This window comes from Mytilus trossulus, chromosome 1 (assembly GCF_036588685.1).
Source record: "Mytilus trossulus isolate FHL-02 chromosome 1, PNRI_Mtr1.1.1.hap1, whole genome shotgun sequence".
NCBI lineage: Eukaryota > Metazoa > Mollusca > Bivalvia > Mytilida > Mytilidae > Mytilus > Mytilus trossulus.
In genome coordinates this window covers 111817741-111843043 of record NC_086373.1, presented here as the reverse complement: position 1 = coordinate 111843043, position 25303 = coordinate 111817741, and the positions used below count along the sequence as shown (strand labels likewise).

Sequence of the window (25303 nt, the reverse complement as noted above, 5' to 3'; positions counted from 1 at the left end):
GTTTGAATACTTTTAAATAAGTGTGGTGGCGGTGTATATAAGTGTATAAAGAAGATGTTTTAATCCAATAGTGAATATAAGGGATTCTACACTTCAAGAGGATATTCCGACTGAAGTGGTTCATCTGATAAAGGTGGAAAGTACAGAATAGGTAACAGGTAACAGGTAACAGGTCCGCAGTAAGTGGTGCACAGTTAATCTCCATGGGAATTCCATTTACCTGACGATAAATGGAATCTCAGGCAATAGCGAACAAAATGTAATCTGATAAAAATTCAAAGGCAGTTATAGTATCAAAGTAGGTCCAATTGACGGAGTTCTTATGTTTATTGTTACTAAAAAGACCTAAATGAGTTTAAACATATATTCGCATTGTGACTGTTTAATTGCCTAGCTATTTAATGAGATGCGTGATTTTTATTAATAAGATTTTTTGAGGTAAAGTGGTACATAGGGTAGAAAAAATAAAACTATGAACCGATATTCGAATTCATCAATATAAGCATGCAGTTTATCAATTACATCCAACAATTGTCGGTTTGACACTCCAAAACTTACATTTTTTGTAATTCAACCGTTTTTAAAGTTTTTTTTATCCAGTTGGACCAAGTGTACAGTAATAGTATGTAGAATACATGGTTTATAGTAGTGGAACAACTATGATGACTTGAAGACGCCGGAAATAAATCTGTATATATGCAGATAATCATAATTCTATCACTGAACTTCGGAAGAAATGTCATTTACAAAAATACCATAGAACAGTACCCATCTGTACAGAAAATTAAAAAAATGCTATATCCTTATGTCATTGTCACTTTTATTGCATGATTTATATAAGTTTCCTATAAACTATATATCTACTCTTATCATAGGTAAGACGGTTATATCTATAAGTTTCCTATAAACTATATATCTACTCTTATCATAGGTAAGACGGTTATATCTATAAGTTTCCTATAAACTATATATCTACTCTTATCATAGGTAAGACGGTTATATCTATAAGTTTTATGATCTTTCGATAGTATAATTTTGTTATTATTGTACTATTATTGTATATATCGCATTAAAAATTAGATTAAATTCGTTTTGTCGAATAATTTTATATTTGTATTTCTATCCTCACCACTGGGCAAATCTGAGAATTAACGAAATGAAGAAATGTTGATGAAGACTGGAGGGGATAAAATTAAGAAAAAGATGAAAATATATCACAAATAATGGACGTATTGAACAGAACATCTAACGAAACTACAACAATTTCCAGTTTATTGGAACACGTAACTTATCAGGTATCAACACAAACACGATTTGCATGATTTGACAATAAAAGGTTCACTGGAGTCTGACAGTGACAAATGTTTATCAATGTAAGATAGTATGATAAGACAGTCATGATACTGATAGTGCAAAATTGGTTTGGTTCCATTCACAATGAATAAAATAAAAATAAAAACATTCTATCAAGAATTGCAGTGTTATTGGCAGTTAGCATGTTTAACTGTATGTGTTTATTACTGTATCAGGCTCAGCTAGGTCCTTTCACCCCGATTACATGTTCTCCCTGGGTCCGTTTGTCCTGAGTTCATTCACCTATAGAGTCCGTTTGCATTGGATTTTTTCTGCTCACTATTATTAAAAAATGTTAATATATGTACATGTACATGTAATACACAGTTATTAAAGTTTAATAAACCTCACTCAGATATAATATATAGAGAATATCATAATGCTTTTTCAATATCGCATCCATATGATATCAACCCGAGACACCAATATAATCCCAAGAGCTCTGAGGGTTGATACGGTGTGTTATATTGAAAAAGCCTTATCATATACACTTTGTTATATATACATATACCTCAAGTAGATGTTGTTTTATGTGACATGACGTCATACAGATAAGAAGGTTTGAAATGATGTCATAAAGATTATAGGTTTGACAAGACGTCATACAGATTAGGGATTTGATAAAGCCTTTGCAATAGTGACTGCAATTGATGACGTGATGTCATACAGATTAAGGGTGTGATAAAGCCTTTGCAACCGTGCTGATTACGATATCATCACGGGTGGCTGATACAGCACGCTTGTCAATGATTGTATTACACACACAATTTATCTGTATTTACTACTAAGTATATAATAAATATATATATATATGAGGGGGGAAAGGACCTTTATCGGGACTCCGGGATCGGGTGTTTTTAAGCTCAGGATTTCGGGATTAACCCTTTCGGGATCCGGGAATTCTTTTTTCCAATTTCAGGACCTCGTGATTTCATGTTTTTAAGCCCAGGATTTCGGGATCAGGACCCCTCCTATTCCCCTCATATATGAATATTTAAATACTCGAAATTCAAGAAAGTACATGAAAAGATTTTAAAGTTGAAGTTGAGTCATAATCATGATAACTGTCTTTTTTGTTTTGATAAACTAGTCAACTTGGAATAAGTTAAAAAACAATCATGTACGAATTGTAAAACATGAAAAGGGTTCACTTATTTTATAAACTGCATAAATTGACTGACTAGACTAATTGAAATTGTAAAAAATATAAAAAAAGATAAATGACAAGTCATAAATTTATACATTGTCATTGATTGTCATTGCTGTATTAAACTCTATATATGCAGATCAAATGAAATTAATTGCTGCAATACAAATATTCGGTGATTTTTTAACAAACTTTTAACAAGTTACTCTGTTCAAAGAATGAACATTCTGCCATTAGACAACAATGCAAAAAAAAATGATGTCGAATGTACATTGGGTGAACAGGTATTAGGACGAAATGACTTTATTTCATGCTACCTTGATGATACATATGTACACATGATTAAACATATTAAATAAGTAAAACTCTCATTTCCAGAAAATCTTAGTTTTGTAAACCTTGAAGGGCCATACTGCATGGAATATGCAATAAAAGTAGATTTCAACTACTTTATATTGTCATGCGTAGAACTGAACATGTTTTAATGATTGTTTAATTTAGTTATATAATTTATTGGTAAAAGATTTATTTTATATAACAGGTAAAGTGCAATAAAAATGTCTCTTTAATTGTACCTACCTGCTATATTGCACTTGTGGATAACATGAGATTTAGGGGATTAAGGTTTTAATTATAAAATAATTCTGACATTTTGATCAGGATTAAATATGAAGTTGAAGTCAGGATTTCTCTACTATATATATTTATTCAAATTGGTTCAGTAAACATATGTGGAAATTAATCAGGCTAATTTAAATTTGTATCTATATCAACAAATCATTAAAACAAATAAATGTGATGTGATGTCATAGAACCAGAGTTATTCATTTATCCATTGTGATAATGTCTTAACTTGAGATTATTTTTATGAATGAATCAATGGAGAAATGGCTTTGTTTGAGGGAATTAACACTGCTGTAAGTTATTGTAATCATCATTTATTAAACGGAAATTAGATAAGGACTGATGGTTTTATCTTGCATTATTAAAAAAAAAAAAAAAATAAGATTTCTTTCAAACTGTTAAAGGTTTTTTTTTGTACGACCGCAAAATAATTTCAGTCTAATATTGAGATCTTATCATCGTCATCCAAAGACATTTGGTTTCCAGACAATAACTTTAGTAATTATAATAATAATAATAATTATAATAAATTCTTTATTTAAAGAGGATAAACACAGAATTTTTTAGCTCACCTGGCCCGTCTGTCGTCGTCGTCTGTCGTCTCCTCTGATACTACTAGGCCAAATACTTCTAAACTTTAACTGAATGTTCCTTAGGGTAACTAGTTTATAAATTGTATCCGAAGTTTTGATCTATCAACAAACATGGTCGCCATTGCTAAAAATAAAACATAGGGGTCAAATGCAGTTTTTGGCTTATATCTCAAAAACAAAAGCATTTAGAGCAAATCTGACATGGGGTAAAAATGTTCATTAGGTCAAGATCTATTAGCCCTGAAATTTTCAGATGAATCAAACAACCCATTGTTGGGTTGCTGCCACTTAATTGGTAATTTTAAGGAAATTTTGCAGTTTTTGGTCATTATCTTGAATATTATTATAGATAAAGATAAACTGTAAATAGCAAAAATGATCAGCAAAGTAAGATCTACAAATAAGTTAATATGACCAAAATTGTCAATTGACTCCTTAAAGGGAAATCACACTATTGTTTATACGCATCGCTCTCGGCGCCGCCATAGTGTCGTAACTGTATTATGACGTCGCCGTTTTCGATTCCGTCGTAAAGGTTTCTAATTCATGAAAAAGCGAGCGCTCGAAGGGACGTCCACTTAAGCAGGTGAAATGATAATGGACATATCATATTTTTTACAACTGATATGTTGTACTAGCGAGTTTCTAGATTGTATTGGGATTTACCTGCGGAATACAAAATAATTGGCAAATACTGCAGAATAAAAGGCAAAAAAAAAAAGATTGAATGATAAGTTGCAAAAATAAAAAGAATAAAAAATATTGGAAACACAAAATAAACATTAATAAATGAATTACCCACTATCCAGACCATTATGATAAAAAGAATATATCAATACTAAACACATAATCATCATGCATAATCAACACTAAGAACGTTGGAATTTCATAGCATATTTAATGTAACTTATATATATATAGTCATTAGTTAGTACCCCTCCGACCAGTTTCTCAATAACGAAGTCGGTGACATAATTTTTTTATTTTATTTTTTTATGTATATGTTCAATATCTAATTGAATTCTAAATTTCAAAAAATTCTTTTGACTCATCTTGACCCATAAGTGCAAAAATGAAAATGCTACCCGAAATGGACAAAATGTATAGCAAAAAAATAGGTTTTTATGGCACAACTTTGGAAGCGTATTACCGCAATGCGGTATGTAGGGTTCAGCCTATATTTTCGGAAAGGGGGGTGGGGGTTGTTACAAATAGACCAAGAGTACCAGCATGTTAGCGTATAGCTGTCGGAATCTGTAGTTTTCTGTTCAAAAGAGGGTTGTAAATAAGAACAATGAGTTTCAACTTACAGTTTTCTCCAATCTAATAAAAATATTGATCTCTGATTACGTTATACTACATGTTAAAAATATTGATGCATGCAACATCATAAATATAGTCTTCAATACTACATGTATAACTAATTCATCAAACATCTCATTTCATATAAGAATTTAACTCGGCTCAGCCTGTCGGATTTTTACAAAGCAGAGTCAAAATTCATATGTTCAAGTTCTGAATATGCATTTAACTTGCCACTGGACGTAAATGTGTGAAGTCCTATTTGATATCGTTATTATTTCAAATGTGACGACAGAAATGATATAAGTGTCGTCCATCTTTCCCAAATGTTCCTTTAATATCTAACGCCTCTGAACTCTGAACAGTTAGGATCAGGTAGGGCAATTTTTGATACAATATTCAAGATTGATACGGTCTAAATTTGGATTGTGATAAAAAAAAAATTGACATAATATAGGTTTCTGACACAAAATAAATGTGTTCAAAGATATTAAAAATCTATTATGCAATGCTGTGCAATTGGAGATTTCTTCTTTTTGCCCTAAAAAAATGAAACGCCACCCCTCCCCTCTGTAGTACAATTTTTAATAGATTCATACACTTGAATAGTTAAAAATAGTAAATTTAGTAAATTGCTTGTTTGTGGCCCCTATTAATTCCTGAACGTTTTGAGCAAGTACATGTACCTCTTAAATCAATTTCAGCGTTTCATTTGTGATATAGAATTTTGTGGTACAATTTCAGAGGGATTCAGAACTTCTCAATGTCATATTAGAAATTTATGAAAATCAAAAGGGTATTTACATCAACAGATATAAACAATTTATCAAAGTTGTATGATAATTGATGAAAGCGTTATTGAATTATGTTTGTCCGAAAACTGGAAAATCTCCCTTTTTTAATGAATAAAACCCTATACATGTAACTCAGAAACGTAAAATCAAAATTCATAAAAAAAAGAAAGGGAACTCACGTCAATAGATATAAACAATTCACCAGATGTATGCTAATTGGTTAAAGCGTTTTTTAGTTAATGTCCGACATGTTGACGACGAGACGGACGGACAGATGTATACCATAATATGTCCCGTAACCGGGCGTATATATATAATAATAATTCAACATGTACTTTACATTTGGCTTTACCAGTCTCCAACAAGACAAATATTTAACACACACGCACACATGTATTTGTGTAGAGATATATTCATGTCTCACAGAGTACTGCTAAACTGTAACAGACACATTAATGGTCCGTCTGGTGAAAGAATATTCCACTCATATAGACAAATGTTCGTGATGATGTTCATCAAATATTTGCCACTGAAAGTTTTGCAAAAATAAAGAAAAAATGGTAAAAAAAAAATGAAAAAAATAGATAATAAAAGTTCAGATGTAGGTTCGGGTTTAGGTCACTCAATGTGATCACTGTCGACAGGATAAAGGGAGATTGTCGGATCCCTTCAGTGACTGAAAAGGACATCCAGTTTTTTTTTATACAAAGGTAACTGATTAACTCTTTATTCTTTAGTAACCAACATGATAAAATAGAGAATGCTTAAATATTGGCACACAAATTCAATCAATTATTTTCAAATTAACTATCATTAATAAGGGGGACGGGGTTAAAGGGGTCCAGTCTCCTGATCCCGAAATCCCGAGCTTAAAAACATGATATCCCGAGGTCCAGAATTAAAAAAAAAATCCCGACATTCCTAACATCGAAAAAAAGAAATCCCGGATCCCAAAAGGGTCAATCCCGAGCTTAAAAACACTTGATCCCGACGTCCCAAAAAAGGTCCTGCCCCCTCATTAATCAGTATTGGCAAACATAGGTGCATATACCACAATGAAAGATAAATGTGATAAAATAATACACATTCAAACAAAAAGAGGTGCACCAGCAGAAAATGGAAACCACATTATTAATCTTAATTTCATCGGATCTAAAAATTTAAACTCTTACCAGAATTTTTATTCTATCTAACAGTATAACTCAGAAGTTTCTAAGTGTAACTCCAGCTTAAACTAGAAATCTTACTGGAAAAAAATATTCGAAATCAAACTTGAACTTTGAGCTCAAAATTTAACAGGAACTCGAACTTAATTTGGTTCGATTATGGAGCGTTGTGTGATAACAGAAATGTTAGCCAATTTGAAATTTCTACCGAAAACGATGTCATTTAGGGCTTTTTTTTTTAAAGTGCTGAGTTTGTGTCTTTTTAAATACGGCATTTCGGGTTTTATATTCCCGGTGCAATGGACAAGTAAGTGAATTTATTCTGTTTGTGGTCTGAATGGAACGTGTTACTTTTCAGCCCAGATACAACAAATGCAATTAAAAATTTAGATGACTCCAACTTTGACAATTACTTTTTAATAAACTGTTACTGTATGTTTAATAATGAATAATCAAACTACCTAAAAAAAATATGACTATAAAAAAATATATATATTATACATGTTATAATGGTATAGTAAAAAGGTTTAACCCAATAGTTCAAAGCATTGCAAGAAATGCTGACTATGCTAGCAACATCGTTCTGTAACGTTAAGAGAAAAAGTTATAATTCCCGCCAAAATCGATAATAAGATTATTTCCGTTGTAGCGGATTTTAAACATCGGTGACCCCCCTTTTTTATTTATGCTTTTAAAATCTCACTAATGCAGAAGTTTGAAGGAAAAAACATTAGTCGATTTTTTTTTATTCAAGAAAAATCTATAATAAATGGCAATCAAAAATGGCGGGAAATTAAAAAGGGCCTTAAAAAATGAGGAAACTAAGAAAAATAAATAGGTATAAGATAAAAGTTACAATTTACTGTTCTAGTTAAACCAGTTAAGCATAGTTTTTCAATAATTTTGCCTTCTTGTAGCATTTTTGAGCGCTATTTCAGTCTGCACCAAAAACTTTTTCAACTACTAGTCTGGAGACCAATATTCTGACATTTTTCTTATTGGTCCAAAATAAGTTTTGCAAAAACTTACTAGTCCGATTGAAATTTTTACTAGTCTGGGGCATCGGACTAGTGGCTAACCGTGCAGACTGCTATTTCTATATTACGGTATAACGCGATTCTTTACTTTTTGATGACGTCATATCTCGAAAACAACATCGGTGACCCCAATTTTTTTTTCGCCTAAAATATTGTAATAAGTATGAGCTGTCTACATGCAAAATTTAAATGGATTATTATTAGTAGTTTAAATAGTGTGATTTCCCTTTAAGGGGTTATTGTCCTTTAATGACAATTTTTCACAATTTGTTCATCATATTTGCTAACTTTAAAAAATCTTCTCCTCTAAAACTACTCAACCAAATTCAACCAAACTTCAACTGAATGATCAGTAGGGTGTATAAAATAAAGTTTGTGTTTTATTTTCTATTTCGTCAAAAAACATGGCTGTCATGGCTAAAAATAGAACACAGGGTAAAATGCAGTTTTTGGCTTATATCTCAAAAACTCCAGCATTTAGAGCAAATAAGACAAGAAGTTAAAGTATTTACCTGTCCTGAAATTTTCAGCCGAATTGGGTAACTGGTTTTTCAGGTATAATGCCCCTGACAGTTTGTTCTAAAAATTTCAGAAATTAAAAATGAAATATTTTTTTTGCAAAAAGGGAGGGGGGTTCAATTCTCAACAGCATAGTGTAGTGCACAAAAGTAAAAAAATTAATGTAAATTCAAATCACTTAACCAATTCAAGTTCTTTGACTACAGTTATTCTGTGTCAGAACCCTATTATGTGTGAAATATTTAATTACAATTCAAATTCAGACCTGTATCAAGAATTATATATACCACGCTATTTACGAGTAAACATATTTAAACATCGAATCCGTAGGATGAGTTCGTTTAAAATATATGCTAATGAGTAAGGCGTGGTGCATATGTTTTGTATCATCATTCAAAAGTGGCCTGATGATTATTTTGAACTATTAAAAAAACAGAAGGAGTGTCGTTTTAGCCCACTGCTTAGCTCGCGCATGAGAAAATAGATCCAGTTGGGAATAAGGCAGATCAGACATGACAAAAAATATTTTTCTGATTTAAATGACTCGGGTTCCTCTAAGGCACATACCATTTTTTTTTTTTTCGGGGTCTGGGAATTTTTAGAACAAAATATTCCGGCTCTTTTTTGTCATAAAAAAAAATCTTTAGAAAAAAATATTTTCCCCAATGAAATTTATGAAGTCAGTGACGGAATTTGTAATTAGAAATCCTATTGTAAAACAAACGAAATCCTTGTCCTCGTGCATTTACTAAACTGTCAATCAGGCGTAACAAAGAGGCGGAGTTTCAATTATGGTTTAACATAAAAAATATCAGATTAAATTAAAGTCCAAGCTCCGCCTATCTACATGAAGTTGTAATCAAAAAGTACGTCATGATTCTTTTTAATGGAATAACATATAACTCTTCATATTAAACCATGGTTTTTCAAAAACCAAACTATTAAGCAGATTATCACGTAAAAACTTCAAAGGAAAAATGCCGTATTATGTTACAAGTGCTATTATTGTGTTCATTTTTGCCCCAACTGTTCAGGGTTGGACCTCTGCTGTCTTGTCCAGCTGCGCTTGGTGAAGCAATTTATTTAAATTGTTATGATCAGTTTAATTTGAAATATTAAGTGAAAGTTAATCGTGAAACATAAAAAAAAACCTAATGATTTAGCTTTCTAGTGTAAGAAATAACTTAATAAATTTATTTTTTACAGGATTTGTTGATAGGATGTATTCTTGCAATAAGTGGAAATCTTCTGATCAGCATTTCATTAAATGTTCAGGTAATTGATAAGATAACAAAAATAATAACTCCAAACAAAACATTAAACCAACAATATCATGGCAAAATAATGAGAGAGAAAACCCACATAAAGTTGAAAAAAAGTCTGCAAAACACTAGATGGAGCTCAAGCTTAATGCTCTCAATACAGTAGTTTGTGTTATTTAGTGTGAGTTCATACTATTTATATATAGAACATGAAGTTTATGGTTAAAAATAGCTTCTGTCGTTATTCATAAGAATCTACCATATATATGAAGTATGTCTACTATGAATAAAGAAACAATTTGGGAAGAGAAGGAGCACAGTTGGTACCTATGGAAATGCAGATTGTTTTTTGAAAAATACATCAAACAAATGGGTTGTCAATAATAAAATCAATCAAATTAATGATATCAGTTTCACATGGGAGCGATTAGAGATCGGATTTTGATTAGATTGTCATTAAAGCAAATACGGGTATATCATGCATATATACCATTCTGATAACATTTATTTCTGCGATAGACAGATTTATTCCTAACGTTCAATTTAATGTCTTCATAAAAATTCTGACTATGATCATGGCATAAAAATAGTAATTATAACAAATCATTAAGTGATTGTTACAAGTATGATGTTATTGTTACTTTGAATAGAAATATACCCATATGAAGAATGAAGCTTTAGGAGACCAGATACATTACACTAAAGATCCATTATGGTGGATTGGTCTAGTACTGATGGCAGTTGGAGAGATTGGAAACTTTTCAGCGTATGGGTTTGCCCCTGCCTCTCTGGTGGCACCACTTGGAACAACAACAGTTGTTGGTAAGTAAACAGTCAATGAAGAGAAACAATAAAATATGCCATTCAATAAAAATATACAATAATGGCTTTTTAGTGGCACCACTTGGAACAATAATACTTGTTGGTACATGTAAGTAAACAGTTATTCAATAGAAATATACAATAATGGTGGCAGTCAGCTGTTGTCTGGTCTTTAGTCAGGTCGTTGTCTCTTTGACATATTTCCCCTTTATTTTTAATAATAGCTCATTTATGTTTTCTCCTTTAGCTTGATAACTATATACGTTTTACTGATGTGTTATGCAAATTGTTCAACACTTTATTCCACTGTAACAATTATACCTTAATTCTAATGTGAACTAGTACCTGCCACCAGAATTACTTGTTTGAGGAGCATATTTAGATTATCAATACATTTGCTAAAAGCAGTTATAATCCCATGAGTTTATGTAGTTTTCTGAAGCTCCAGACCTCTACTTTGTTATTGTCAGATAGAGAAGGGCAGCTCATCTCTAACTAATTGGTATTTTTCTAAGATTTCAGTTTTCAAATTTCAAGTATTGATATAATGACCTTAATTCAGCATGTCATATATAACAATAAATTAATTGTAGCTCAACCTTCTGATGTGAGGCTGCCATATAACACCCCCACAGCAGAAGGTTGAGCTACAATATGACATTTTGTACTGGACAATGTGTTTCTTACGGTCAGATGAAGACTAGGGATAGGGAAATTCAGAGATTTGACCTACTTGTCATGAGTCTGAGACATATGGATAATTACTATGGCATGTGACAATTTACAAAATAATTTTGATAATTGTAAAAGACATATTTAAATTGAAAGTATTTATTGTATAGATTATTTACCCTATGTGTTTTGATTGTCTAATCTTTGGTTTTATATTTCAGCCAACATATTCCTAGCTGCCATCTTTTTAAAAGAAAAGATCCGAGCTGAACATTTATTTGGTAAATACAAATTCAATATTAGATTCAACTACTTGTTGTGAATGTAAATGAAAAAAGTACATTGTAATATTTGAAATGGAATGTGTTGAATTCTGTTTTCATTACAAAGTAACCCGTCCTTGTGTCCTCATGACTGTAAAAGTAGTTTGAAGAAACGATGAAAACTTGTCAATGTTGGATGTACTTTAGTCCCTGTCATATACTTTAAATCAGAAATTATAGCATGCATTTATAATTGGAATTTTTAAAGAATGAATATAAATGAGAGATAAATTATAGTGGCTTCAGGAAAAGGTGCACTCAGGTATATTCTTTAGATATCAGAATGCAAGTTCTTACTCTTGCAATACTCACACAGTCTCATTATTCACATAAATAAAAGCCTCACAATAATTTCTGAATTTACAGTAACACAGATATGATAGAATAGTTACTCGTTTGTTTATTACAGGGTCAGCATTAACAGTTATTGGAGCATTTCTCATCGTCACCTTCTCGTCAAGTGTAAGTATGAAATAGAATTCTATAAATAAATTTATTGAATAAATTAAATTGCTATATAAATAAATATACCACCATCATAGTCAACATTATTTTTGACTGCAAGTAGATAATCACTATATATGTGTTGCCTTCATGAATATCTTTTTTGGTGAGGCTTATGTTCGATGTATGAGTCTAAGGTCACTATTTTGTGAAATTTGCCATTGTACTCTTTTTTTTTTTATATCTCCTGGCCCTTGCTCAGCTGGAAACATTGGAACTCTGTTCTTTTATTTTTATGCCCCATCTATGGCCATTATGTTTTTTGGTCAGTGTGTTCGTTCATTCGTCCATTCTTCATTTGTCCGTTTTTTTGTCTGTCTGTCCCCCCTCACGTTAAAGTCTGGTCAAAGTAGTTTTTATACGACCGCTTCAAAATTTTCGTCGTATATTGCTATCACGTTGGCGTCGTCGTCTGCGTCGTCGTTGTCGTCGTCGTCGTCGTCGTTGTCCGAATACTTTTAGTTTTCGCACTCTAACTTTAGTAAAAGTGAATAGAAATCTATGAAATTTTAACACAAGGTTTATGACCATAAAAGGAATGTTGGTATTGATTTTGGGAGTTTTAGTTTCAACAGTTTAGGAATTAGGGGCCAAAAAAGGGCCCAAATAGGCATTATTCTTGGTTTTCGCACAATAACTTTAGTTTAAGTTAATAGAAATCAATGAAATTTAAACACAATGTTTATGACCACAAAAGGAAGATTGGTATTGATTTTGGGATTTTTGGTCCCAACAGTTTAGGAATTAGGGGCCAAAAAGGGACCCAAATAAGCATTTTTCTTGGTTTTCGCATCATAATGTTAGTATAAGTAAATAGAAATCAATGAAATTTAAACACAATGTTTATGACCATAAAAGGAAGGTTGGTAGTGATTTTGGGAGTTTTGGTCCCAACAGTTTAGGAAAAAGGGGCCCAAAGGGTCCAAAATTAAACTTTGTTTGATTTCATCAAAATTGAATAATTGGGGTTCTTTGATATGCCGAATCTAACTGTGTATGTAGATTCTTAACTTTTAGTCCCTTTTTCAAACTGGTCTACATTAAGGTCCAAAAGGTCCAAAATTAAACTTAGTTTGATTTTGACAAAAAATGAATCGGTTGGGTTCTTTGATATGTTGAATCTAAAAATGTACTTAGATTCTTGATTATTGGTCCAGTTTTCAAGTTTGTCCAAATCTGGGTCCAAAATTAAACTTTATTTGATTTCATCAAAAATTGAATAAATGGGGTTCTTTGATATGCCAAATCTAAATGTGTATGTAGATTCTTCCATTTGTGGTCCCGTTTTCAAATTGGCCTACATTAAGGTCCAAAGGGTCCAAAATTAAACTAAGTTTGATTTTAACAAAAATTAAATTCTTGGGCCTCTTTGATATGCTGAATCTAGACATGTACTTATTTTTTTTGGTGATGGGCCCAGTTTTCAAGTTGGTCCAAATCAGGATCTAAAATTATTATATTAAGTATTGTGCAATAGCAAGTATTTTCAATTGCACAGTATTGTGCAATGGCAAGAAATATCTAATTGCACAATATTGTGAAATAGCAATTTTTTTTAATTGGAGTTATCTTTCTTTGTCCAGAATCAACTTAAATCTTTGTTATATACAATATACAATGTATATTCACTCTTACTACCAACTGATAAATTTAAATAATCTTTACCATTCAGTGATAACAAGCAGTTTTTTTTACATCTTAATATTTTATGATGTATTTAAATGAGTAGTTATTGTTGCAAACTCCATTAGAATATTTTAATTGAGATTAGTTTTGGAATAAGGGAAAGGGGGATGTGATTAAAAAATTAGGTTCAATTTTTCTCATTTGAAATTTCATAAATAAAAAGAAAATTTCTTCAAACATTTTTTTGAGAGGATTAATATTCAACAGCATAGTGAATTGCTCTAAGAGAAAACAAAAAATTTAAGTTCATTATAACACATTCATTCTGTGTCAGAAACCTATGCTGTGTCAACTATTTAATCACAATCCAAATTTAGAGCTGAATCCAGCTTGAATGTTGTGTCCATACTTGCCCTAACCGTTCAGGGTTCAACCTCTGCGGTCGTATAAAGCTACGCCCTGCGGAGCATCTGGTTTGATAATCAAGTTTAATCAACTTGAAACTTAGTACACATGTCCCCTTTGATAAGATCTTTCTAATTTTAATGTAAAATTAGAGTTTTGACCCCAATTTCACAGTCCACTGAACATAGAAAATGATAGTGTGATTGGGGCATCCGTGTACTATGGACACATTCTTGTTATAGTGTTAAGTGGTGTTTGTTGTCAGAGACCATCACTAGTAATACTGTATAGCAGGTTATTTTTGCATGGTGCAAATTTTGACTTATTTTCACGGAATAAACAAAACCACCAAACTAAATTCAGCCAATTTAAAATGGCACATGCAAAGGTATCGATTAAAGTTTGATTCTGCCAAAATAAAAACTGCAAAAATATTTCATATACCTTTTTCTATGAAAATCATGAAATTTTACACCGGTGAAAATAACCTGCTTTATGGTAATCTTCTAGTAAATTTGATAGTTGTTGAATAAATTCTTCTATTTAAATTTGTTTTATTTATAGATAATTATAAGGTAAATCGTCTGAATCAATCACTTGATTCCAAAGACTTCCCTTCAATAAACATAATGATATTACACACTCATTTGTTTCAAAGACTGTCCTATATTGCTTTGCTTGCATTTAATATTTATAAACAAACTGCAAATATTCTGATTATTAGTTACCTATTTTCATCAAAAGTACTGTAGTACTGGTCACTCTGAAGAGCTTAAATAACTTGGATTTGATATCTATTTTCTACCATGTCTGCATGCTTTTATTTTAATAACTTAGCTGTATCATTCATAAAGCAGTTGACTTTTCAGATATTCTGCGATATAAAGTAAGATTTATAGACAAAAGATTGTTAGTTGGTGACAGGTTTTCATAGAAATTATTCCTGGGCTAACTAAAGACTTTGCATTTGCTTAGAATATTAACATTGTAGATTTAAAAGCATTTGGTTAATGCTACAATTCCTTGTTGATATTAGACCTGTCCTGCTTAGGAATGCTAGTATTTGATGCTTGTTCAATTTTTGTATATATATAGTATGCTAATTTTACTATTTTCTAATGTTATGCATTACTGTAATGTATTACTGTATAGTTTTTAGCACGCTTTACACTTATGTTAACATTGTAGATAGATTTGATTTCTGAATCAATTTTAAAAGTAGTTTTATTGCATTGTTTTAGCTTATAATTATGTTGTTAAAAATTTATTATTTTGCGTTAAAACAAAGTTTATTCAGGGAAAAGCTTTTGCATTTATATCAATATTTAATGATTTACTGAACCTTATATAAGACATAAAATGTATATGAATGTTAAAATCTGTGATTCAGCTACTGTTATAGAAATGTTTGTTTTACAGAAAGAAAAGGTATTTGAAGGGAGTGAAGTTACAGAAGCATTAAAAACCATGACATTTACAGTTTATATTGTAAGTATGAGTGGGGCTAAAAACCATGACAAGTACATTTTATATTGTAAGTATGGTTGTGGCTTAAAACCATGACATGTACATTTTATATTGTAAGTATGGATGTGGCTAAAAACCATGACATTTACATTTTATAATGTAAGTATGAGTGTGGCTTAAAAACCATGACATTTACAGTTTATATTGTAAGTATGAGTGTGGCCAAAAAACCATGACATTTATTTTATATTATTAGTATGAGTGTAGGTACAAAAAATCATGACATTTATTTTTATATTGTAATTATTGGTATGACTGAAAAAAAAAACTATGAGGTTTACAGCTTTTATTGAAACCATAAGTGTGGGTAAAGTGATCAAAGTGTTTACTTAAAAGTCTAAAAAAAAAGACAACAGATGTGTATGTGTTAAACAGAAACAGGATAAGATGTGACATATATTCAGCTCAAGAACTAAACATTTATAATCAAGAATACATATTTTACCAGATATCTGTTCAAAAATTTTATGATTCCTGGTTGACAAACCATAGAAAAAGAAAAACGTTGAAATATGCAGTAAAGAGAATCATGTTATTATAAATTTTAAAAGTACCTAGGTCATGTGTTTACTGTTGATGCTAACACACAACCTGGCAATTACGTTTTGGTTTATTTCAGATTATAGAAATTATAGTTTTGGGAGTTGTACTATTCCTGTTATATAAAGTTAAGATGAAGAAAGTGGTTATATATTTATTGATAGCAGATATAATTGGTAAGTATAGGAGGTCTTTCTGTTCATTTTTGTTCTGGGGTCAGGATTTTTTTATACGTTAAAGACCCAGTGATTGCTTTGGGCTGTTTTCTGCTCTTTTGTCTGGTTGTTGTCTCTTTGACACATTGTTCCTTCTCTTTCTTGTTTTCTGTTTAATCACAGTTTCCAGAAAGTTTACTGATCTTGCCAGATTTGTCATTGATTTATTGACTGTTTTTATGTAAAGTTAAAGCTATCAGATTTTAAAACATTTTTACACCCCCGCTTTAAAAAAAGGGGGGGTATACTGTTTTACCTCTGTCTGTCATTCCGTCAGTCCGTCCGTCAGTCTGTCCATCAGTTAGTCCGTCCGTCCGTCAGTCCGTCCGTCAGTCAGTCCGTCAGTCCCATGAATATTTTTCGTTGCATTTTTCTCAGGAACTACAATACAAGGATTTCTGAAATTTGGTTTCAGGGTTTATCTAAGTCAGCTATACTGTGTGATGCGTTTTCAGATTGATCACTTGACAACTTCCTGTTTACTGAACACTTGTATGATTTTACACATGATAGCCATGTTGAAAATTTTCGTCACATTTTTCTCAGGAACTACAATACAAGGCTTTCTGAAATTTGGTTTCAGGATTTATATAAGTCAGCTATACCGTGTGATGCGTTTTCAGATTCATCACTTGACAACTTCCTGTTTAACGAACACTTGCATATTTTTACACTATTAATATTATCCACTTGCTGCGGGGGTATCATCAGTGAGCAGTAGCTCACAGTTTCACTTGTTTTATTTTTTTATTTTCTTCAAATCTTTTTAAAGTCTTTTTGGTAGCTTTATTCATAGAATTTACCTCCTTCACACAGGACTTTCTGTAGAAAATATTTTTCATATCTTGAACACAAAGAAGGTTTTTGTGGAATCAGAGTGATTAGACAAACATGAATGAAAGAACATAACAATAGTAAGAAACATAGGGTATACTTTCTGAACCTTACATCAATTCTACAACACAATAAACAGATAAGACATACTGAGGATTCATTATTATTCTTGGATACCAATTTTCGAGGATTTCGTGGGTACAGGAAAACCACGATATTAAATGTTCAAAGAAAGAAATTTTTTTAAAAGGCTTGTCTGCAGACCTCGGCAAACCACCAAATTAAATATCCACGAACACACAAGTTATCCTTTATCCACGAAAATTTGTACCCACGAAAATAAATGAATCCACAGTATGCTGGTAAAAGTTACCATATAATCTACTTACAAGAAAAAGGTCTAAACATCATGTCGGGCTGAACAATTAACAGTCTAGAAAAGTTATAAACAAATTTTACAAAAACTTAGAATTATGTTGTCATATCAAGGTCTTTAATTGACAAAAATGCTTATGTAATTGCTGCGATTGTAAACAATTTTGGAGTTTATTTTATGGAGAAAACTAATCATTCTTTTTCAACAGCATGTTGGCTTAAAGATGTTCAATTCATATTTTTCTCTTTTTATAACAGCTTCAATAACAGTTATTTGTGCTAAAGCAGTGTCAGGAATGTTACAGTTAACGTTTGAAGGATTTTCTCAAATGTCATATCCTGGATTATATATAATGGCTATTGCCATGGTAGTCAGCGCTGTAATACAAGTCAAGTAAGTAATTTAATTCTTGGCTGTTGTTATTGCGGTCATTGTTTTACATGATAATGAGAGATTTATCCTGGCTATTGCCATATTGATCAGTGAATCAGTTCAAGTCAAGTTAGTGATTTACACTAGTCTGTTCATTCATGTCATTGTGATCAATGCAAGTAAATCTTAATACCAAACCTTGGGGCATAATGTTTTTTCGGTCTGTGCGTCTGTTGTACCATATGTCTGTCTGTCTGTCCCGATTCTGGTTAAAATTTTTGGTCAAGTTGATTTTTGATGAAGTTGAAGTCAATCAACTTGAAACTTAGTAAACATGTTGCCTATGATATGATCTTTCTAATTTTAATGCCAAATTAGGTTTGTGGCCCCACTTTTCTGCACATAGAAAATGATCATGCGAGTGGTATTTGTGTTCTATGAACACATTCTTGTTAGGAATATATAAATGAGACAGCATACACTAGGGTACACAAATAGTTAAATATGGTCTTTAACAAGAGTCCATACAATGTCAAGATAAGTTAGGAATGAAATAAAAAAAGGCATCTTACATGAGCCAATATCAACAAAGCCTTATATAGCTGTGAAGCTAAATGTTTTGCATAAGAGTAATTTCCCCTTATGTCTGGCATACCTCTTAACCTACAAATGACAATATGATGTAAAGGTCAATTCAGAGCAGTAACCTACGATTATAGTTTTATTTATATTTTTCAGGTACTTGAATATGGCGATGAGAGAATTTAATTCTACGATTATAGTTTTATTTATATTTTTCAGGTACTTGAATATGCTGATAAGAGAATTTAATTCTAACGTTGTAATTTTATTTATATTTTTCAGGTACTTGAATATGGCGATGAGAGAATTTAATTCTACCGTTGTTGTTCCAACCCATTTTGTGTTCTTTACTATTAGTGCAATATTAGCAGGTGAGTGTACTCATGAGTCGTGAATCTGAATGCCTCAAACATTTGTCTTCATTTATTTTATTTTTGCTTTTTGCTACCTTTCTTACACTATGATGTTGAAATTTAGACTGTAATATAATTTTCAGGAAATATTTTGTTGCTTTTTAGTTAAAATTTTTCTTAATTTTACTTATTCCTATTAAAATGTATTTTAAGTAATTGTAAAAGTTTCACTTTTTTAAAAACAGTCTGGTATTAAATTGTTATTTCTACAATTATTTATGTTGCAGGAATTATATTTTACAAAGAATTTTGGGGAATGAATGGTTTAGAAATTTGTATGTTTCTAGTTGGGTAAGTTACTTAATATACTGATTCTGGTTTGTGGATAGAAGGGGGAGATATGATAAATAGAGAACATCATATGGATTTTTGTCGAGCCTTCAACTTAAGTCCAAAAAGCGAGACATAGTGATCTTACATTCCATTTTGGTGAGCAGCAGTGCTGCCACCAATATTCACTTTGGACACAGTTTTTGAAATTTTAATAACTTTCTTAAACTATCCTTGATTTCTACCAAACTTGGACAGAAGCTTCTTACAATAAAAAGATAGTAGCGAGAGAAATATTTTTATCAATTTTCTTCCTCATTTTTATACGCCCTTCTTTTAGATGGGACGTATTATGGCAACCGTTGTCCTTCCGTCCGTCCGTCTGTCCGTCGTCCACACTTTGGACAATAACTCAAAAACACTTTCACCAATTTCCATGAAACTTAAGGGAATTGTTTATATCTATTGACGTAAGCTCCCTTTCGTTTTTCTTTTTTAATTTCAGATTTTAAGTTTTGGATTTATGGGGCTTTATTCATAAAAAAGGGGGGATTTTCAACACTTCGGACAATAACTCTAAAAGGCTTTCACCAATGTCCATGAAACTTTGGTGAATTGTTTATATCTATTGATGTAAGCTCCCTTTCAATTTTTATAAATTTCAGATTTTACATTTCCCTGTTATTATGGGGCTTTATTCATAAAAATGGGGGGATTTTTAACACTTCGGACAATAACTCAAAAAGGCTTTCACCAATGTCCATGAAACTTTGGTGAATTGTTTATATCTATTGATGTAAGCTCCCTTTCAATTTTTATAAATTTCAGATTTTACATTTCCGTGTTGTGAATTTTTATGCTTAAAAAAGGGGGGATTTTCCAATTTTGGGACAATAACTAACACTTTAACATAATTTTATGCAACTTTGATAAATTGTTTATATCTATTGACATTAATAGTGCTAATTTTTTTGTGCATTTTTATTTATTATTTGGGGGGGGGGGGTATTTGACAGGGCTCACACTATTGCTAGTTGATCATATAAATTCATTTAAAGCATAAAAGACAAGTTAAAAGAGCAACGGGCGTATCATGTGCTAAATCCCAGCCCTTTATTGTTAAGGCTGTGATTAACAGCAAAAATAGGCGAGACACTTGATTCCACGAAACCCTTACAAAGTTTTGATATTTGGTTTCAAAGGGAGTAAATATGGCATCATCATGCAATCTCTTTTAGCTGCAGTTTAATTCATTCTGCTCTAAACATTCTGAAGATTCCCTAAGTCACATTTATATAAAAATACATCTTGTCTTCTTAATAACCACATGATGAACTATATCTTGATTCTACCATTCATCTATTGTAACTTTCTAATATTTGTCTATCTTTTCAGTTGTATACTGTCATTTATTGGTGTGTATTTCATCACAGTTGGTAAAACACCAGGTAGTATAGAGGAAACCCAGGGGGAGCCCCTTAATAACACAGAACATAGTCAACAAGTCTCACCAAGTTTATTTCCATGTAAGTATAAGTTGCTATATACTGTGAAGTCATTATTATTCTTTGGATACAAATGTTCATGGATTTCGTGGGTACATGTGAACCAAGAATTTAAATTACACATTTTCCATAAGGTTGTATGTAGACTTGGGCAAAACCACATAATTAAATGTCTTCGAAAAGTTTTCATCGATCCACAAATTTGGTACCTACTAGAAAAATTAAACCACAGTATTTTCAGAAGAAAACCTATATTGAGCCCCTCAAGAATACAGGCACTATTTACCAAATCTAAAATATTGAAATCAGACTTGTTTAACCCTTTCCTCCATAGTGACGCCTATTGACGTCAGATGGATAACAGCAGTCTTAAAAATGTGTATCTAGATGAAATTAAAATGTTCTTTGTTGTATTTTCAGCGTGGTTATTTGCCACAATAAATGTTGGAGAGGTCCAGCCAAAAGGTGAAGTGAGTCACCTGACCGACACAGACAGGGAACCCATCCTCCCTACTGATGTAGTATACCATGCATCAGATGATACACTGTTTAGTGAAGGGGACCAGCAACAACAGAATTATGGTGCCACTACTGATAGTACATGACCTCAAACAGACATTATAGTCACATAATATACAAATATAGACTTTTATAAGATATGTTATACACCCAGGATGACTAAATAATCTGCTTTATATATACTAAATATTGAGGTGAACTCTTACTACAAAAACAGTCATAAAACAAAAACTGGCAGTGAAAAAGATAGGTTAGACTTGTTAAATCCAGTTAGAAGGTAAAATAAGGATAAGTGGTATGATTGCCAAAGAGACAACTATCCTTCACAGTTCAAATGATGTGAGTTTAAGCAATTATAGTTCAATGTATGGCTTTTAACAATGATCAAAATTCAGTTTGAATAGTCAGCTATAAAAATTAGGCTGCTACAGAAGAACCAAACAATTAAGAGGTAGAAAAGAAATAACTAAATCGGAAGAGATAGTAGGAATATTTGATAGAAAAATAATATTTGATTGCATACAATTCACCACTATCATGTTAACAAGAGTTACTCCTGTCAAGAATAAACCGAACCCCCTTGAAGCCAACCACTATATTTTATGTCAGGACGAAAGCAATAAACATTCCTAGTATTGTGTAGTATTTATATTTTTGTCGTTCATTCCTTGAATGTGTTAAACAACCAAATAAGTGTTCAGTGTTTTAATATAATATGTAAGTTTATTTCTCTGAAAGTAATTCATAATGTCATTAAAAACCTCCAATTAATGTAGTTTTTAGTTAGAAATAATTTTAGAATTAGATTTACAATTAGTTTAAGGACTAGAACAAGCTGGTACACATTTATTTATAAAGAAGATCATTGTTATTAGTTATCTAATAAGAGGTTAGGATAGGGTAAAAGGCAATAGATTAAATTTTTAACCTCTATAATCTTGCTGCTAGGTACTGTAAACAAGTCAGCTATAAATTACCTTGGTATCTAAAGAGGTAAAGGCTTAAAATCAAAGACTCATATTGGTTTACTGTTGAATTCTTAAAAATATATGTTCATTTCTGTTATTTTGTTGAAATAGGCCATGTAATTATTTCAATTTATGCTGTTGATGTGATCAGATTAAAGGAAAATCGATGTATTGAACTTTGTTTTGGAATTTCTTGTTTCTTGTTATAAGAGGCAGATTTAGATAGGAGGGGAGGGGCAGCAGGCTTGGTCCCACCTTATAGAGCTATATATATGGGTGTTGCATAGACTTTTTACACTCAAAATATTGCCTAGGTTGGTAATCCCAAATGGAACTTAATGAAAACTACATACAGACATAGGACTGGGATAGACACAATAAGTATGTTTAAGGGTTAACTGTGTTTCAGAAGCTTTTCTTCCTAACATGGGACAATTTATAAACATCAGTAAAACCAAATCCAAACTTTTATCATGATGCCTCTTTTGTGGCACTACTATTTCTCATATATAACTAAGATAAATTTTACTTGATAACTATTAGAATTTATTAATTTAACCTATGCTGATGTATGTTATATGTTTGTACAACACCTTGTTGTGTCCAGAAAATTACTCACAGAAATATATCATGGCTATTTGTAAATCATAATTTAATATTTTTGTATTTCAAACAGATATAAAAAGTATGTTTATTGTTGATAAATCAGTATTTAAAAAAAAATGTATAAAAATCTGCCTGAGCTTGGTGCTACTGATTATCTTGGGTGCCTTTTTCAAATTTTCACCAAATTTTTTTTTTCATAAGAATATAAATTTCTGTATTATTTTCAAAGCCAAAAATATGAACTAGCTTAAACTTCTTTGTATAATTAGAAAATAATGTATAATTGAAATAGTTGTTATTTTTATCATTATTTTTTGGGTGCTGTCACATTTATCTTGTTTTCTTCTTTAGTCCCGTTTAAGGTGGTTCCTAACACTACAGGGAGATAACTCTGTAAAATCACCTAAAGGTTTTAATGACGTTGTGCTGTTAAGGGAATATTAAGCTTCTCAATGATCAAAATTAGTTCTTGTCAAACTGCTATATAAACAGTGTAATTTTTTAATAAAATGCTTGGTTCAATTTTTTTGAAAGTTATATATTTTTGTCAAAGGGTCAAAGTAAATACTTTGCCAGAATTTTATGAAAATTAAACGAGCCAAATTAATGTTAGTGAAAGTGTTTGGTACCACCTTAAGTGCCAGTAGTTTCTGTATTTGTAGTAAAAAAATATGATCAATATTTTAAATAAACACGTTATATTTGCTCATTGGTTGTAGAATATTTTAATGCTGATTATTAAAGTGTTACACCTTTTTAAATTACATTTTTGGGATGTTATTGTAGCCTCTGCTGAAGGTTTTGTTTATTCATACATTGGCATACACATTATAGAATTTTAGTTCCTAATTTGAAAATTTACTATTATGTGGGTAACTTATAAGAAAAAGAACTTTTTAAGAAGCTTATTTCATACTAGGCCTGAATCATCTTGAGTTCATTAGATTGTCAAAGTTTTATTAATGAGTAACTCAGTATTAATGCCTCAAATTTATATATATTTTATAAATATAATGAAATATATTCCTTCTAGATTGGTACTTTGTGTTTTAGGTGTAATCTAACTGCCATTCTGGTTATTTGTTGTACCATTTGAGTCTCAGTCCATTTAATCCTATGAAATCCTGTTAATGGCAGAATATCATCAATTCATGTTACATGGACTCACAAAGCTATCATACTCAACTTTAACAGTTACAATTTCAAACAGTGCTTATTTGTTTTCAAGAGGGGTTCATATGAACCCCTCGAACCCCCTGGCTATATGGTTGTGGCCTTTATATTTCAAAGATGCTGATAGTCCCTTCTGTCCAAAGTCAGATAAATGTTATATTAAAATGGGCATTAAGTTTTGTGAAGTTTGGTTTATGGCTAAATCTTCAATGGTTGTATCTGGTTTATGGCTAAATCTTCAATGGTTGTATCTGGTTTATGGCTAAATCTTCAATGGTTGTATCTGGTTTATGGCTAAATCTTCTATGGTTGAATGTGGTTTATGGCTAAATCTTCAATGGTTGAATGTGGTTTATGGCTAAATCTTCAATGGTTGAATCCGGTTTATGGCTAAGTCTTCAATGGTTGTATCTGGATTTTGGCTAAATCTTCAATGCCAATGGTTGTTTCTGGATTTTGGCTAAATCTTCAGTGGTTGTATCTGGATTTTGGCTAAATCTTCAATGGTTGTATGTGGTTTATGGCTAAATCTTCAATGGTTGTATGTGGTTTATGGCTAAATCTTCAATGGATGTATCTGGTTTTTGGCTAAATCTTCAATGGTTGTATCTGGTTTATGGCTAAATCTTCAATGGTTGTATGTGGTTTATGGCTAAATCTTCAATGGTTGTATCTGGTTTTTGGCTAAATCTTCAATGGTTGTATCTGGTTTTTGGCTAAATCTTCAATGGTTGTATCTGGTTTAAGGCTAAATCTTTAATGGTTGTATCCTATTTGATGCTGAACCTCTTATACTATATATATGTTTTATACATTGAGATCTATATTTTGATCCATTTACTTTGATGTCCTATCTATATAAGTTATTATCTTTATTGTATTGTTTTATCTATTGATGTTCTTCTTGTCTGTCTGTCATTTTATTTTGATATATCATTTTATAAAGCAGCAACATAATCATTGTTATACATGTATATTATTATTGTTGTTGTTTTGTTAATCTCTACATTGTAAACAAATAAAATATTGAAAGTAAACAGTGTTTATTAGATTGTTTCGTAAATTCGTCAGATGTTTATATCAGTAGTTTCCTTACAGTTAACAAACAAATGGTTTTATAAATACAGTTACCAAACTGACAAATATATACACAAGTAGATCTGGCATGATTGCAAAAGAGAGAATAATACACGGTCCAAGGACAAAACTTAAAGAAGGCACAGTCGCCTATTGCTCCTTGATTTTGAGCTGTCC

General features: G+C 31.4%; 1 protein-coding gene across 2 annotated transcripts; it reads left to right on the top strand.

The window, feature by feature from the left end:
• The first annotated feature begins 1126 nt into the window (after positions 1–1126).
• Positions 1127–25086, top strand: LOC134697837 (NIPA-like protein 2). 2 transcript variants are annotated; one of them, XM_063560127.1, is made up of 12 exons: positions 1127–1295; positions 9742–9810; positions 10448–10619; positions 11513–11572; positions 12024–12076; positions 15569–15637; positions 16296–16392; positions 17899–18034; positions 18878–18966; positions 19236–19299; positions 20674–20804; positions 21204–25086. In XM_063560127.1, exons 1-12 carry the CDS (start codon positions 1224–1226, stop codon positions 21386–21388), a joined length of 1197 nt encoding a protein of 398 aa, XP_063416197.1. In that variant the 5' UTR covers positions 1127–1223; the 3' UTR covers positions 21389–25086. The 2 variants fall into 2 exon arrangements, with proteins under 2 accessions (XP_063416197.1, XP_063416205.1); XM_063560135.1 differs by lacking the exon at positions 1127–1295 and adding an exon at positions 3038–3417.
• The last annotated feature ends 217 nt before the right edge of the window (positions 25087–25303 follow it).

What these genes read in the sequence shown, in the direction of transcription:
- LOC134697837 (XM_063560127.1), top strand. Translation starts at nt 1,224, where the DNA reads ATGGACGTATTGAACAGAACATCTAACGAAACTACAACAATTTCCAGT. An exon ending in GCATTTCATTAAATGTTCAG is followed by an intron (nt 9,811 to 10,447) that starts GTAATTGATAAG and finishes TACTTTGAATAG; the next exon opens with AAATATACCCATATGAAGAA. An exon ending in TGACATTTACAGTTTATATT is followed by an intron (nt 15,638 to 16,295) that starts GTAAGTATGAGT and finishes GGTTTATTTCAG; the next exon opens with ATTATAGAAATTATAGTTTT.